This window comes from Phoca vitulina, unplaced genomic scaffold, assembly GCF_004348235.1.
Source record: "Phoca vitulina isolate PV1807 unplaced genomic scaffold, GSC_HSeal_1.0 scaffold6, whole genome shotgun sequence".
Lineage (NCBI taxonomy): Eukaryota > Metazoa > Chordata > Mammalia > Carnivora > Phocidae > Phoca > Phoca vitulina.
The window spans coordinates 29620678-29638992 of record NW_022589709.1 but is presented as its reverse complement, the minus strand read 5'-3'; the positions used below and the strand labels follow the sequence as shown (position 1 = coordinate 29638992).

General features: G+C 36.8%; 1 protein-coding gene across 1 annotated transcript in view; it reads right to left on the bottom strand.

The window, feature by feature from the left end:
* SLCO6A1 (solute carrier organic anion transporter family member 6A1) overlaps positions 1-17373 on the bottom strand; it is a 96514-nt gene extending 79141 nt beyond the window's left edge. The window contains exons 1-4 of the mRNA XM_032403546.1: positions 17058-17373; positions 8377-8637; positions 5303-5488; positions 3370-3466 (exon numbers count right to left, since the gene is read on the bottom strand). Of these exons, the coding sequence (XP_032259437.1) occupies positions 3370-3466; positions 5303-5488; positions 8377-8637; positions 17058-17373 (860 nt within the window). The remainder of the gene's footprint in view (positions 1-3369; positions 3467-5302; positions 5489-8376; positions 8638-17057) is intronic.
* Between the last annotated feature and the right edge of the window lie 942 nt (positions 17374-18315).

Sequence of the window (18315 nt, the reverse complement as noted above, 5' to 3'; positions counted from 1 at the left end):
CTAGTGCAGCCACTCTGGAAAACAGTATGGAGGTTCCTCAAAAAGTTGAACATAGAGTTACTCTATGACCCAGCAATTGCACTACTAGAAATTTACCTCAAAGATATAAATGTAGTGATCCGAAGGGGCACCTGCACCCCAATGCTTATAATAGCAATGTCCACAATAATCAAACTATGGAAAGAGCCCAGATGTCCATTGACAGATGAATGGATAAAAGAAGATGTGATATATATATACACACACACACACACACACATATACACACACACACAATGGAATAGTACTCAGTCATCAAAAAAATGATATCTTGCCATTTGCAATGATGTGGATGGTATTTGGCTAGGTCTAGAGGGTATTTGGCTAAGTGAAATAAGTCAATCAGAGAAACACAATTATCATAGGATCTCACTCATATGTGGAATTTAAGAAACAAAACAAAGGATCATAGGGGAAGGGAGGGAAAAATAAAACAAGATGAAATCAGAGAGGGAGACAAACCATAAGAGACTCTTAATCACAGGAAACAAACTGAGGGTTGCTGGAGGGGAGGGGGTTGGGGCAGATGGGGTAACTGGGTGATGGACATTAAGGAGGGCACGTGATGTAATGAGCATTGGGTATTATATAAGACTGATGAATCACTGAACTCTACTTCTGAAACTAATAATACATTATATGTTAATTGAATTTAAATTTAAAAAGAAAAAAAGAAAGTTATTCTAATTATAGAATAACTTTTTACTGTAAATTAGCTAGCACTAAGTATTCAGAATCTTTGCTAACTATATATAATATAATATAATATAATATAATATAATATAATATAATATCTAATATAATAATGGATAATTGTATCATTATAATAATATATTATATATATTATATATATATCACTGTTATTCTTTTAGCAAATTAATAGTGAAATGGAACCAATTTCTGTGTATTTTTATGTTTATTGGGAATTTGTATTCCTTCCTTTGTGAACTTCCTGTTAATCTTTACAATTGTTTGCGGATGTTTTTTTCCTTATTGATTTGTAAAAGATTCTTAATGTGTTAAGCTAGTACTCCTTTATGACATAAATATTGAAGTCTGTTTCATGTAAAAAAAAATAAAAAAAAGGAATGATCCATAAATGTCATCAGTACAATGAGATATCCCTTTGAGGGGAAAAAGAGAAACTTGACCCATTTGTCATATTATATAAAAAAAATAAATTGAGGGGCGCCTGGGTGGCTCAGTCGTTAAGCGTCTGCCTTCAGCTCAGGTCATGATCCCAGGGTCCTGGGATCGAGTCCCATTTTGGGCTCCCTGCTCGGTGGGAAGCCTTCTTCTTCCTCTCCCACTCCCCCTGCTTGTGTTCCCTCTCTCGCTGTGTCTCTCTCTGTCAAATAAATAAAATCTTTTTTAAAAAAATAAAAAATAAATTGAAATTGGACATTACATTTATATGTACAACTAAAACCAGACAAGGACACTAGAAGAAAAGAAAATTTCAAGCCAATATCCCTGATGAGCACAGTTTCAAAAATCCTCAACAAAATATTAGGAAAATGAATTTAACAATACATTAAAAGAATCATACACCATGATCAAGTGGAATTTATTCCAGGCATGCAAGGATGGTTCAGTATCTGCATATCAATCAATGTGATACACCACATGAACAAAATGAAAGATAAAAATCATAGGATTCTGTCAATTGATGTAGAAAATCATTTGACAACTTCAGCATTCATTCATAATAAAAACTCTCAACAAACTGAGTTTAAAGGAAACATACATCAACATAATAAAGACCATATATGACAAAGTAAGATCAGAAGCAGGAGAAGGATGCCCACATTTAGTCAACACAGCACTGGACGTACTAGCCAGATCAACTGGTCAAGAAAAATAAATAAAGGCATTCAAATCAGAAAGGAATGAGTAAAACTGTCTCTGAAGATGACATGATCCTAAATATAGAAAACTTAAAGATTCCACCAAAAAACTGTTGAGGGTACCAAGCCATGACACCATTCTATCAAGTCAGCTATTATTGGATAACAGGTTACAGAGTAAGACCAGTGAAATCTGTCGTCGTCATACTGTCACACTTTTTTGTCTTATCAGAGGCTCCCTTGTCAGAGGCAGTATTGTGTGAGAAACCACAGGGATAAATATGGCATCTCTAAGTCTTTGAATGGTGTTGCTAGAAGAAGCACTATATGTAGATGTTACAGACGAAATGTTTAGACATTTTTCCAAAGAAGATAGACAAATAGGCAACAAGTAAATGAAATGGTGCTCAACATCACTAATCATTAGGGAAAAGAAAATCAAAACTGCAATGAGCTATCATCTCATAACTGTCAGGATGGCTATTAGAAGAAGAAGGAGAAGGAGAAAGAGAAGAAGAAAGAAAAGGTGGAGGAGGAGGAAGAAGAAGAAAGAGAATAACAAGTGCTAGCAAGGATGTTGAGAAATTGGAACCCTTATGTACTACTGGTGGGAATGTAAATGGTAGAGCCTCTATTGAAAATAGAATGGAAGTTCCTCAAAAATATTAAAAATAGAATTACCATATGATTTAGTAATCCCACTTCTGAGTATATATCCGAAAGAATTGAAAATAGAATTTCAAAGAGTTATTTGCTTATCCATGTTAACTGCAGCATTATTCACAGTAGCCAAGGGGTGGACATAATAAGCTAAATGCCCATAGACAGGTACATGGATAAAGAAGTATGGTATTTACATGCAATGGAATATTATTTAGCCTTAAAAAGGAAGCAAATAGTAGCATATGCTATAGCATGGATTAACCTTGAGGACATTAAGCTAAGTGAAAAAGCCAGTCACAAAAAAGACAAATGCATGATTCCACTTATATGAAGTATAAAATGTAGTGAAAATTGTAGAAAGTAGAATGGTGGTTTTCAGGGGCTGGGGAGAAGTGGGTAAATGGAAGTTATTCTGTGATGGATATAGAGTTTTAGCTTTGCAAGATAAAAAGTTCTAGTGATCTGTTGTACAACAATGTGCACATGGTTAACACTACTGTACTGTACACTTAAAAATGGTTAAGATCGTAAAGTTTATGTTATATGTTTTCTCCACAATTTTTCAAAAAACTACATGTAGAATTAGTAATAAGGTTGTCATTATAAATAGCGTTTTTAAAATTACATTTCAAACAGTAAAGATAAAAGTATATATTCTAGATTTATATGTACATATATGTGCATATCAGTCACATTTACATACGTTTTTCCTAAAAATATGGTTGTTACAAATTAAATATATATGTTTACAGGCTACAGTATTTATCCAATAAATATTTTATACAATGTAAACAACAAACAAGGAAATAAAACAGCTTACCTAATTGCAGAAGTTCTGTTCTCAGAGCCCTTAATAAGGGGTGCTGCTATCACATAACTCAAAGAATATCCGAGTACTACTGAAGCTTCCATTATGCCTATAAAATGAATACTGAACATCAAACAACTACATAAGCGAGTTTGTCATGATAAAAATTATATCACTGAAATAGATTACTTCTGAAAGCCTCATGTCATACTTCCTTAGTCAGGGTCCTCCTGAGAAACAGAACCCATAGGATATTGAGAGAGAGATTTTTAAAGCATTGCCCCATACAATTATAAGGCCTGGCAAGTCCAAATTTGTAGGGCAGGCCAGCAGGCTGGTAATCCAGGTAAGAGTTAATATTAAAGCTTTGGTCCATACTTAAGCTTAAAACCCACAGGGTGGGTCAGGAAGCTGGAAAAACTTAGGCAGAGTTTCTATCTAGCAGCCTGGAGAAAGAATTGTTTCTTTTCTGGGAAACCTAAGTTTTTGCTTTGAAAGCCTTCAACTGATTAAATAAGCCTCACCCACATAGAGGAGAGTAATCCGCTTTACTCAGTCTACTGACTGTATTACTCACATCTAAAAAATATAGCAGAAACATCTAGACTGATGTTTGACCAAACAAATCTAGCAAAGCTGACACATAAAATTAACCATCATATATATACATATATCATCCAATGCATATATTAAAGAAACTTTGATAAGGTAATTATATGATTTACTGTATCTTATTTCATCTATATATTTAATATAATATAAATACATTTACATTTAATATAAATATAAATTCAATACACCTGATTACACTTTGTGGTACCTTTGTATACTTCACCTTAGCTGCCATGGTGGCAGGAGGTGGCAACTTTTTGCAGTGTGTAGATGTGCATTTTAATTACTATTCAGTAGAACCAAATATAAAACAAACAGATTTGTTGCCACCCTCAGCCAACACTAGTAAATCACTGCAATTTTTTTTCTAAAAGCAAACATAAATATGAATATCATCTATTTTAATTTATTGACATAATTTTCCTTACTTCTGGGGGAAAAATAATTATTTTGGTGCAAAATGTTTTCTAAAGTCACCTTCACAGCACTTTAAATTTTTTTTTAATTTAAAAAAATATATGATAGATAACTCTGTACAGATAGATGATCTACCAAGACCATAGCTATTGCAACATAAAGAAATACAGATTATCATGAGATATACCCCTGGGTCACTTATTGTAGGATACCATGGCATAAAAGATTAGAAATAGAAGATACTACATTGTAGTCAATTAAATAGCATATCACTTCTCTCCTTGATAGGATGAACAAGATTATATTTTCATTAACTTCAAAATATCTGAGCCCCACAAAAGTGAAGTAAGTTAATGCATGTAAAGAGCTTAGTACAATGATGATGATGATTTCAACACCACACTGAATCAAGTACTGAGGAGGCAGGAAACAAATTTTCTGTCCCCTTATGAACATGATGGCAGCAACTTCTCCCCTATGTCCCCAAAGTTTAAACATACAACTATTCAAACAATTAAATCTAATAATTTGAGACTTTTTCCTAGAGAAATGAAATGCAACCTATATAGTTTGATACGACATATATATCAATGTCATATGTATTATATATTTTAGACATAATACTTAGAAAGAGTATAGTTTTTATTACTTAAGAAAGTATATCCTTTTCCTATTTCTCTTTATCTTTTTGATGACTTTCAGATGACTTGTCTACAATTTCAAATCTTAAGCAATTCCTCAGAATTAGGCAGCTCAATGTGATTTTGAAATCAAACGTACCACTTATCATTTATTATAATGTTATTATAAGGGCCAATAATTAGCACTCACGTATCAGTTTAGATATGTACACCAAGATGTAAAAGCTCAATAAAAATTCAAAACTGGTCGGCCATATGAGGAAAAAAAAACTTGCCTAGATAAATACCAGCTGAGTGTGTGGGAACACTGTTGTCGATAAAGACTGCTCCAAGGATATAAAGAGGCATCCCTGCTACTCCCTGCAGAATCTGCCCCAGGATGAAGGAAGCTATATATTTTGCTTGGAATGATGGTGCCGCTTTATTGCAAACCTTGTTAGGCTTCATTTCTTGGCAAATATCTTTTGAAAAGATAATTATTTTTTGTTAAATGAGTCAAAAATTAAACATACAACAAATATGCAGTATCTCTCATGAAATATTTCACCTTTTACGAAGTTATTTGCACCAGTGTGCCTTTTTTTTTTCCACAAACATTTCATTTACACTGAATGTAGCAGTTCTAAAATCAGTCATTATATTCTCATAAAAATGTAATTATAAAAGAAATTTTGTGGGAATACTGGAAAAGATGCATATATTATAAACCAAATATAAATGCGTATGCACAATAACATGTATATACACAATTATGTGTGCATAGGTGTATATACATATACACACATACACAACATACATATGTTCCTCTTAAATTTGGCAACTGGTATCCCTGACTTTTGACGCCCAGGAAAAAGTATTTCTAATGTTCTAGATTATCTGTATTATCAGATTATTTTCTGAGTTTAGTTCTATATCCACTTCATCAGCAATCTTCACATTAACTTTGTGTCACTCTGTTTAAATAATTTCCCTTTTTAGGGCACCTGGGTGGCTCAGTCAGTTAAGTGTCTGCCTTCGGCTCAGGTCATGATCCCAGCCAGGGTCCTGGCATCAGGTTCCGCATCGGGCTCCCTGCTCAGTGGGGAGTCTGCGTCTCCCTCCCCCCTGCTCATGCTCTCTTTCCCTCTCTCTCTCACTCTCTCTCAAATAAATAAAATCTTTTAAAAAATAGTAATAAATAAATAATTTCCCTTTTTAGACCCACTAATTTCTTCTCATAAAGAGGAGGCATTATACAATAAAAATTTATTTCCATTAAAGTTAGTCATTATATGGCAAGCCACTAGATTTTAAATTCCTTTAGGTGGCCGTCTATTTCTTATGCTTTTTTTATTCACATGGTTGTAAAACAATAGCAAGTAAATGTTTCTTAGAATTGCATTTGTTATTAGATTGGTAGATCCAGGCAATGCTATTAGATCGTTCTGATTGTGTCCATTTTGACGGGAATTTAACAAACGCTCTTAAAGTATTTTTGTGGAAAACTGGCTAGAGTGCAGATTGCAATTTAGTACACTAATGGAAATTTTCATCTGGGTCAGTACCCATATCAAATGCTAGTTGACTCCATGTCAAGTGGGAGGAGGTCTTCAGAACTGTGATTCAAAATACTGATGATTCAATTTAATCAGATATGTTAACTTGCGGTGATATCAGTACCAATGTGATATTTTAAATGCCCTGATCTCTTAGTCCTTTGAATTTTTCTCCTCCCATGTACTGGTACTCCACTTAATTAATTTTAAACTTTCAAAAACATTAACTACAAACCTTTCTTAGTTGCAATTTCAAGCATTCCACATTCAAAACATCCTTATCTTTCCAGCTCACTTCTGGTAACCCAATTCCAACAATCCTTAAAACCCACTACAATTTCGATACTGCTCCTTTCGCCATCCCAATATCCTCTTATGTCCTTCACTTCTCCCATTGTCATTTTAGCACTTTTAAATTCCTTGCTCTCTTATCAAGCAATCCCTTGGTAAAATTGCAAACTTCATCAAATTAAACTCTTCTCCCTACTCCGCTCTTATACTTGTAAAGCTGAATATGGATGGGAGAAACTACACAACCATGCAAATCTCACTTTGAATTCATAATTATTAAACTCAAGGAGGTCATTCAGCCTCCTGATAATCAAATACGTCCGTAGTCTGCTATTCCTGCCTTCTCCTGTAAAATTCAATTTGTTTGTTTCCCTTCTCCCAGGGATCATGGTCCTGAGATTCCTGCTGTCCAACATCTGAAAATAAATGTTTTCCACAAAGAGAATAAAATATAAATATATGTGAATATTATATAGTTCATATATTGAGGATATATATCAACATATTATTTAATAATAAATGTTCTATAAATTGCATTTAATATGAAATATTTATTTGAATTGTGAGCACACATCATAAACATACTTTTAAATATCATAAGCATGTATATACACATACATACACACATGGAGACATCCGCACGGCTTTTTCCACCATGTCTCACTAAAGTCCAATTTAAAGTTGCCAAAATGGGTAAATCCATTTTAACATTGCTATGACCTATACACAGCGAGAAAGTACTCAACACAATAGTGCCAGGAATAGTGCTGTGAAATTTCAAAATAGCCTTTGTCTACAGGCAATAGCAAAAAGATTGTGGAATAAATCTTTTTTTAAGATTTTATTTATTTATTTATTTGACAGAGAGAGAGAGAGAGCACAAGCACAGGGAGGCAGAGGGAGGGGGAGAAGCAGGCTTCCTGCTGAGCAGGGAGCCCGACGCGGGGCTCGATCCCAGGACCCTGAGATCATGACCTGAGCTGAAGGCAGATGCTGAACCAACTGAGCCACTCAGGTGCCCAGAATAAATCTTTCTAAAAATGACAAAGTGAAGAAGCCACTAATCTTTTTAGATTCCAAGTCCTATGCCAAAGGGCAGCTCCCATTTTGAAATGGTAGGATTCTGATCTTTCTTTTTCTGTGTGCTTATTTATGTATTTATTTGTGCTCTTGTGTATGTGTGTTGAGGTCAGAATAAAGGATTAAGGAAAGCATATTGTGGAAGACATAAGGAATTACCAAAGTTCTCAAGAGATTTATAATACATATGAAAACTGACAAAAGAGAAACAATTTCATAAAATAATGATCCCAAAATATTCCTTCTTCTTCCTATGCCCATGTCTTACATGAAAGGATATATGATCATGAGAAGATAAGAGAATGGCATATATATATGTTAGTAGGGAGCTACAATTAAATAGCTTAATAAACTTGGTAATATACATAGATACAGATGGATGGATGTACAGACAAGTATTACAGTCTATTTTAAGTTCCTAAAGCCAATATTTATAATCTTACCTCCAATGGCTACACGTGCTTTATGATCTCCACCACTAAAGTATGGAAAAGCAAATAAAAGTGATCCAAGTCCTACTAAAAAGGAGGAAAATGTGATCCATCTTGGTATGTTTCCTCTCCCTCCATAGTATGATATAAACACTACTATCAGGCAGGATGAAATATCGTAAGTCAAAGACAACAATAAATTCTCCATGTTGTTCAGATGATTGTCCTTCTCAAAAGTGTCAATGCTCAGATCTATGAGACCAAACACAATACCTAAAATGTAAAAAGAAAAAAAAGAAAGCAATAATATGCATTTTAAGAAACAAAATAGAACACCATTATAATCCTTACAAACCAAAACAATTTACATTGATTTAAGTTTATTTTACATTATTCTGACTGTTTAAGATCCATAAGCACATGATTTGTTTTCTAAAATACTAATAGGCCTTAACCTCTATGAAATATTTGCTAATTGAATTTTTATACCTATTCTGTACCTATTTAACTGGAGAATACTGATCTTTTTTAGTCATCTTACTTAGTACTGATCTTTATTTTTAAGGATTTTTTCTTTAGTTTTACTAAGTTTTACTAGCAAAACTAGTAAAGTTTTACTTTACTAAGATTTTATTCTTAGTACTGATCAATTAGAAAAATGAATAAATAACAGGGGCACCTGGGTGGCTCAGTCGGTTAAGCATCTGCCCTTGGCTCAGGTCATGATCTCAGGGTCCTGGTATCAAGCCCCACATCGGGCTCCTTGCTCAGCAGGGAGTCTGCCTCTCCCCCTTGCTCATGCTCTCTCTCACTCTCTTCTCTCTCGCTCTCAAATAAATAAATAAAATCTTTTTTTAAAAATGAATAAATAACAATCTAATGAATATTTATCTACCACCCACAACAGGAAATAAAACATCAAAATATCTGAAGCCCAGCATGCACTCCCCAAACGCATTCTTCTCTCTCTCTCCATAACCCATATCCTATATTTGAAGTTTATAATTTCTGACTCCTTTATTTTTTTTAAAGATTTTATTTATTTATTTGAGAGAGAGAATGAGAGAGAGAGCACATGAGACGGGGGAGGGTCAGAGGGAGAAGCAGACTCCCCGTGGAGCAGGGAGCCCGATGCGGGACTCGATCCTGGGACTCCAGGATCATGACCTGAGCCGAAGGCAGTCGCTTAACCAACTGAGCCACCCAGGCGCCCCTCTGACTCTTCTAAACACTTCTTTTTTGACAACATGTATATCCTTGAACAATACAGAGAACTGTCATGTTCCTAAACATTAAGTAAATGGTATTATATAGGTGCATTCCTATCCCTTAGTATCCAACCAGGAAAAAAACAATTGTACTAAATATTTGAAACATAAAGAAATTAATACAGAGGTTGGTTACAAAAATAACACATTTGTTGGAGTGAAAAGGGAAAAGAGTTACCAATCAAAACTCATGATACCTTTAAGGCGGAAGTTGCTGGAGCATGGGCTGCTGCCCCTGGAACTACAATCGCTCTCTCTTTTGCAGGAGGCCAGGACCTACACTACTGCTAATGCTTTGAGAGACAACTCACAGTCATCCACTGCTTCTGCCACTCTTGCATTTGCAGAGCCATAGCCATAAACACTGGCTGCTGAAGCACCCGCTGTTGGCTGCTGATGGAGCTGCAGAGATGCCTAAGCATAAATCCAGGAGTTCTTATTCACCCAGGATTGCTGCTATTGCCAAAAACACCACCACAGAGAGGAAAAAAACAACAAAAAAAGAGGCTTTCCTTTGCCCCTTTTTCAAATCTACTGCCATAGCCTCTCATTGGCAACACCAAGTGGAAACCAGTGAGAAAGAAAGGCTGGGAAATGTAGTTTACAGCCTCCTAGGCCCCTCTAAATAGGCGTGAGTCTAGACCACGAATAATGAAGTCTATGGCCAACAGACAAGTAACTTGCAGAGTTCACCTTTTGGACCACTCAGGATTCATTTTCACCCTTCTTCCTCTATTTAAACTAGCATACCAAAGTAAGAGCAACATCCTCATGCTTCTGCCTAACATTGTGCAATTATCATTCTTACAAAGATGTTCTTACTCTTTCAAAAAAACAAAAAACAGAGACAGAGTTCAACCAGTCATCATATCCATCACAAGGTAATTTTACTCCATCTTCTAGTTCAATCATAAACCTAAATGGATTTTCTTAATACAAAAAGTAAATTGCAAAGGTATAAATGGTATAAAAAGGTATGAAAGGTATAAATAGACTTAACTAAATTTGTGAGGGAACTGTACTGAAAAAGAAACTGTAAGTCAGACTTGGAGCAACAACAGTTTAACAGACCAAGACCAGCAGGAAACAAGATATAAAAACTTTGTTGCATCAAAGAGAAGAGTTCTCTTCAACTCTCATTTTAGATGTGGCCAAAGAGGATAATGGCCAAGGAAAGAAATGCCACTAAATAGGTCCAGCTCTGGGGTTGGGGTATTAATTCCCCTTCTCAGGGATATTCTGTAACCCAGAGATGAATTTGTAACATTATCTCCCACAATACTCTTTTATAAAATAGTAAGGGAAAATGAGAAAAAAAATCGGAATACACACACAGACACGTATATGTTTATGTGTGTGTGTGTACACATAAAACAAATAAGAAAAAAATGCATAGTTGCTGCAGTTTCTATTTCTCTAAATGGTTATGCAAACACAGTTGATAACTTCCTTCTTCAATTATTCACTCCCTCTTCTACTTCTTGATCACAAATAACATATGTAGGTTGCTATCTCCAAGCATATCCCTCACCTTACAGGACAGCACCCCCAATTTTTTTAATTGTTGTCTCCTAGCTGGACCTTACCTGAGTCTTCACTAGGACATTATAATTATTTATAAGGCCAAGAGTTTCTGGTTATTGAAATATGTAGTAAGATTAGTGAATTCCATGAACATGAACTTCCTGATATTCTTCTCCTATAAAATGAGTTCCTTCATTTAAAGCAATGTGATAATAAATAAGATGATCATGATGGTGTATAAGGCATTCAATAAGGGCAATAACCACATCAGCACTGGTAGGGATAAATCCATGCATTCAGCTCTTGCATAACCTCTATTCTTGATGCAACTGTCACTATAAACATGAGCCCATTGAACAAGACATATAATGACTGGGGAATTTTCACAGGATGGTTACCTATCTCATTACTGAAAGCTTCCTCTGCAATGGATTTCTTTTGGTGAACATCCACACAGGATAACTCTGCCCATTCAAAGAGACATGCCACTTACCCAGCTCTCCTAGTCACCAAATGGTCAAACCATTAGGCAATGGCAGCATGGTATCTAGGCAATATGGATCATCAGATGTATTGCTCAATGGTCTGCCCACTGGAAAGATTTCCTTTTTCCTCTCTTTTTTCAGGGTCTCCCCTGAGGGGAGCTATAGTGCTACCGTAACATACTTCCATCTTCAAAAAAAAAAAAAAAAAACACAAGTTCACTGAAGATTATGTCTCTTAATTGTGAGTGGAACAAGTGAAAAAACGTTTCCTTCATTTTAGAAGAGGTAGCCCTCACACTCCAAACCAACTGTTCTCTAGAGACATCAGTGCAGTGGCAGGCAAATTTGTGGTGTATAGTATCTCCCAGGGTAGACTTTATGTTAGTCATTCTGGGAAGGCCGGGATCTAATTGTAGTTATGAGTCTGGCAGCAATAAGGGGTAGTAGGGTGGATCATAAGGGCAATCAGCATTCCCTTAACTTCAGTGAAGTAAGTTCAGTGTCTTCAAAAAAGGAATTGCTTTTTCTTCAGACATAAGAGATATAGTTGCTCTTACTGGGAAAGGAGGTTTAGGATTTGGGGATTTATGGTCCTCAGATTCACTGAATTCTAGCCAAATGCCTTTATCCCAATTCTTAAGGTTCCACTCTTCTCCAATCAATACCTCAACTCTAACAAAAGTGATCTGGTGAATCTGTGCATTGAACTTATGTTGTAATTCTGAGTTGGAACTGTTCAAAATATGCAGTGTGTAGCTAAAAGTGATGGATTCTCATAGAACCATCCGAGAACCTCACACATGCCCCTAATCATGCCTTAAACTTCTTATTTTCTTTCTGTAAACTTTCCAGAGCAGTCAGAAGCAATTGATCAACCCCAAAACCTTCCTAGTTGAAAGTTCTACCATAGAAGTCAGTCGGAGAAGCCATTCATCTCCCAAAGTCTTGCCTTCAATGAGAACTTGATTTTAGGTAACATTTTAAATAACGTCACTACATGACATAAACATCCAGTATACTATTTTCCACAGGCACAAATATTGTTGTTTTCATTGCTTTCAAGCCCAATCAGGTCAGATAACCAACTTCAGATTCCATCTTTGATGCTTTGTTTTTTTTCCTGGTTCAGTGCCTGGTAATGGAGTAGTATGTAAAAAAAAATCCGAAGATTTTTGTCATTTATAGACAAGTTTTACTATATTGGTGAAGCTAAGAGCTTATTCGAAAACTTTTCAAACACCTTTATATTATATATCATAACTTTGAAAAAATAAAAGAATATGATTCTTGATATGCACTCACATACTGTAATTTCTTAGCCATACTTACCTCTAATAAAATGTTATTCATATTTTTTCTGAAGAATATATTTTTACTATGATCTTTTTTCCTAATTGTTCCCATGAAATTAGCTGCAATTCAACCACATTGCTTTGTATAGTTTTGCAGTGAAGTGTTAACTCAGCAGGCCTTGGTTGCTTAAAAAATGCCTATCTTCAAGACTAGCTTTTGGTTGGCTCCTGGAAGATGACTCTGAGCCCTTGGAATATTTTGCCTGAGGCCATGGACCACACAGAACCAGTCTGATCTAACAGTTTATATTAAACAAGGTTTAAGGTGAACATCTGTTATATGCCTAAGGCCTTGGGCCATGTATCAGTTTGATCAGATAATTTATGCTAACAACATCATTTCTGCTAAACGTGTATTTTGTTGTGCGTGTAGGAGTGGGGTAATGGAGTCTAAGTAACTAAGGTCAGTCACACAGATGCTGCATGCTTACGTGACTGATGACCCCAAAAAAACCTGGACGCCAAGGCTCACATAAGTTTGTCTGGCAACTGTTTACATGTGTTATCACCCATTGTTGGGGGAAAATTAAGCATGTCCATGCAATTCCACTGGGAAAGGATACATGGAAGCTTGGACCTGGTTTCTTCTGGACTTTGTCCCATGTGCCTTTTCTCCTTACTTATTTTAATCTGTATCCTTTTATTATAATAAGTCATAACCATAAATATAACATCTTTCTCTGAGTCCCACATCCTCCTAGTGAATCATTCAGCCTGAATGAGGTCTTAGGGGCCTCCAACATAATAGTTAATAAATGTGAAGCCTCCAAATGACTCTCCACTGTAGATCATATTTTAATTGAGAAAACACTCTCTACAGGTGCATAAATATCTAGTAAGCTCAAGGAAAATACTACTAAATAATGTATGAAGTTCTTTTTTTTCTATTGAAATATTTCAGCCAAAATACTCCACTCAGAGAATTTTTGACAAATACCTTATAAGACAGAACTCTTCAAATAAGTTGTTTCTGTTTATGATTATTTTGAATGTTTCACCAAATTCAAATGTGCAAAGCCATGGGACTTCTTAATTTCATACCAAAATATGAAAGTGAATCAATGTAATTCATTATATTAATATAATAATGGGCAAAAACCACACAAACACACACACACACACAAAAAAAAAACCAGAAAAAGCATTTTTTTAATTTTTTAAAAGATTTTATTTATTTATTTGATAGAGAGTGAGAGAGCACAAGCAGGGGGAGCAGCAGACAGAGGGAGAGGGAGAAGCAGGCTTCCCGCTGAGCAGGGAGCCCAATACGGGGCTCGATCCCAGGACCTTGGGATCATGACCTGAGCTGAAGGCAGATGCTTAATCAACTGAACCATCCAGGAGCCCCCAGAAAAAGCATTTAACAAAACCCAACACACTTTCTTAGTAAAAATACTGAATGAACTAGGAATAGAAGGCAACTTCCTCAAACTGATAAAACACGTATGAAAAACCTACAGCAATACTTAAAAAATGAATCATAAAGCTACTATAGGACCCAGGAATTCCACTTCTGGGTATAAAACCAGAGAAATGAAAATATGTGTCCATACAAAAACTTATATACCATTCCAGTGCTACATGTAAGGAGCTTGGAAGTCACCATTCTGTCCTAACAACTGTCTGTTCTGTCTTAGTCACTATAATTAATGAATAAAACAAATATAATTACTCCTCTTGGTGCCTAGGTGAAACCATCATCCAAGTCAAACTCATCACTCACCATTCTGGAATAGTAACAAACTTAACAGATTAAAAAATTAACAACTCTTTTTGGATATGTAACAGAAAAGAAGATGCAGGACAAATTTGATGAGACTGTGCATTCAAGTGCCATTACAACTCATCAACCCATACACTTAAATTTTGTGTTTGATTTCCAAAAATATAAGATCTACGGTTAAAAGAAATGAGAACTTCTTTTAGGGCTGTGATGGGCACTCCAGAATTCTCAGACAGGACTTGAGCTGAGAGTTAAGAGAACTGAATTTGTCATTTTCTTTTCCTAAGTGCTTAAGGGCACCCAAAAGATTCCATAATACTCTGAATCCAATCAGGCAGGCATGACCTGAGTCTGGTCATAAGGACACATCATATATACCCAGGTTGAAATTCAACATACAGAATGAAAGACCCATATACCCAAAGACTTGCATGGACATAAGAAACAAAGAGAAAGTGGGAAAATGGCTGCAGATTAAAGAAGTCTAAAATATGACAACTAAATCCATTGTGTGTTCCTGGATAGAATTTGGGACCAGAAAGGAAAAGGAGACAATACTGAGGCAGTTGGCAATATCTGAGTGGGGCCACCAGTTCCTAATTTGATGGTAGTGTTGCACTGATATTCCTGACTGAGAAGGGTGTATAATGGTTAGGTAGGAAAGTGTCCTCACTTTGGGAGAATGCACACTGAAGTCTTTAGCAGTAATGGGGCACCATGTCTGAAAAAGTCTGTATGTATTAAGAAAAGGTGAAGGAACAAATGTGGTAAAATATAAACAACTGGAGAATGTGGGTGAGGGGACACAGGAATTCTTTGTATCACCTTTGCACCCTTTTTGTATGTTTGAAATTATTTAAAATTGTTTAAAATGTAACATCAAATAATAAATAGATCAGTTGATAAATACACATGGATAAATCATTTTTATGAATGGAAGACCCAATGTTATACCCCAAATGAGCTAATGATCTATATGAAGTCAGTTAAAAAGTAGTGGAGCTGAAAACATTGACTGCGAATCACTTGTTTAAAAACTTTCAATGGCTCCTCATTACCAACCTAGTAAGGAGATTATATCAGTGAGACCATGCCTGTAAAGGACCTTACTCATCACCCAGTACATTAGTAGGAAGTGAACAACTTTTAGTATCCTCTCAAAACTTTCAGTCTGGCACTTAAAGACCTTCATAAAATTGTCTTTTCCTTCTTTTTTTATTCATTTATGCATCCAATACATGCTTAACGAGTGTCTTTTCTGTCTTAGTCACTATAATTAATGAATAAAACAAATATAATTACTCCTCTTGGTGCTTAGGTGAAACCATCATCCAAGCCAAACTCATCACTCACCATTCTGGAACAAGGCTTTCCTGTTTCTGAGTGTTTATTTATCCAAACATTCATTCATTCATTCATTTCCTTATACAATAAATACTCCTTAACTACATTCCAGCTATGACAACTGTACCCTATTTATCAGGGCATAATTCAAATGCCTCTTCCCCAAGAAACTTCTTTAATAAAATCAAGATAAAATGATCATTATTTATGTGTTCCTCTCATGTGATTCTTATCACATACAGCTTTTTTATTGTACTTATTTAGAAATAACATTTTAGAGCAAAAAGAGAGATCATGCCTGGCAAACTTCAATGCCATCAGTATAAACAGGATAGTAAAGAATCTGAAGCATAGAGGGAGTGGTGAGTGCCATGGCCAAGTAAAGAATGCATACCCCCTCTAAAGGCATTCAAATTCACATTCTTTGTTTAACTGTGTGGGCAAAGATAAACACTTGCCAGTTTGGGTTCTCTGATGTAGGTTGTTTGAGGTCCCACTTCACCTCCTCAATTCACACATGAGGATACCAAATGCAGGCAGGGAGCAGCTTGGCCAGCCAGTCTCAAAATTGTCAGCGGAAGCAGAAACAAACTTGTGATCACAGACACCGTATTACATTTTATTTTAATCCCCCCAAATAATTCAACCCTGAACTTCCCAGGATCCGTGACCAAACAACGTTAAATGACTCTGCAGCACCTTCCTATCTGGAGGTCAGGCCCCTATCACCGACACTGTGTAAGGTGGACTGTGTCACTCATGGGCCCGCTGAGGTGAAGCAATGACAGGGGCACACACCCAAGGTAAAGGCCCGTTTAACCTGTTTTGATTCCAGACAGACCTTGAGAACGTGAGAGACTACAACTGCTTCAAGCTGGGTCACCCCAGGGAGTCCCCCACTCACGCCAGTCCCTCTCCCGCCTCTGCCACGTCAGCAACCCCACTGCGCCCTGGGGCTGCCCTCCCCAGAATGACCGCCACCCCCACTCAGGCTCACCTTGAGAGGTGATCAGGAGGCAGTAGAAAACCAGGAAGCAATGGATGTTGTTGAGACGCTGACACCTGGGAAAAACCATACAGCCCAAGCCGCAGGGCCCCTCCAAATTTTCTTTTGTCTTCTTCACGACGGGGGGTGTGGCCCCAGCCTGACCCTTTCCTGTTTTTTGAAAAGCGTGGAACTTGATCAGGCTTAAGGGAACCATCTTCATAAGCCGGGATTTTTTCTTGCCCTTCTCCGCCTCGGTGGTCAAAGTATTTTCAGCAACCTGGGTATAGGCAACCTTTGGCTCCACTTCAGCGAGGGCGTCTGGCATGGCCGGTTGATGGCCTGCGGAGGCCGGGGTCTCGGTTCACAGAGGGTGGGCGGCACTGGGCCAGAGGAGGTGTGCCCTGTTGTTTCCAGGGGCTTCGTCCTCTACCAGCTCTACTGAAAGGCCAGCAGGCCTGGACCTGTGCGAACTGGCGGCCACCAGAGGCGCCTGCAGCCCAAGCCTCCAGAGCGAACGTTTCTCCTTGAGCAGGAAGCAAACGTCCCTGAAAGGTTGACCGTTGCCCAGGGAGAACTTCCAAGGCTGTTTCCTTCTCTGCTTCCACGTGGGGAAGAGGAGTGGGGGGTGGGGAGGGAAGGAAGCTAGTACTACTAGATTCTGACATCGCTAACACAAGCAGGGGGCACCACAGTAACTCTAGTGGAAGTCAGAAGGTGCTAGATTTAACACTTTTTCTTAGGAAGCAAGGAAGAAATGTGCAGTGAGGCGATAGTGGAACTGTCCCCCAGTTTCCCCAAACTTATCTTATTGTAATGTTTTTTGAACTGGATGATCTCACTATAAACAACCTGAAAATTGTTGAAGGACCACGAGAAATCAGACACATGAAAACGACACTTCTACCATATTTAGAGAAACCAGCAAAGATCACAAAACAATACCCCAATGAATGTTCTTAAGTGTTTTACACATAGAAATTATTGTCCTAGAAACTATCCTTAACCAAGAATAGAAAGGACTATTATTTTCCTCCCTAAGGAGGGGGATGGGACCCAGGGTATGTTTTACTTTCTCAGGTATAAAAAGTTTACTGAAAAGAAAGAATATAGGAGAACAGTAGTAGAATATGAAACTTGAATATTTTTATGGTAAAAATTCACCTTCTTATTGGCTTTCTTTTCTCAGGCAGAAATATAAGTTATTCAGGCCATATAAATAGGCTGGATGACTTTACAGGAGAAATGAAACTATCTTCCTTCCAATAGA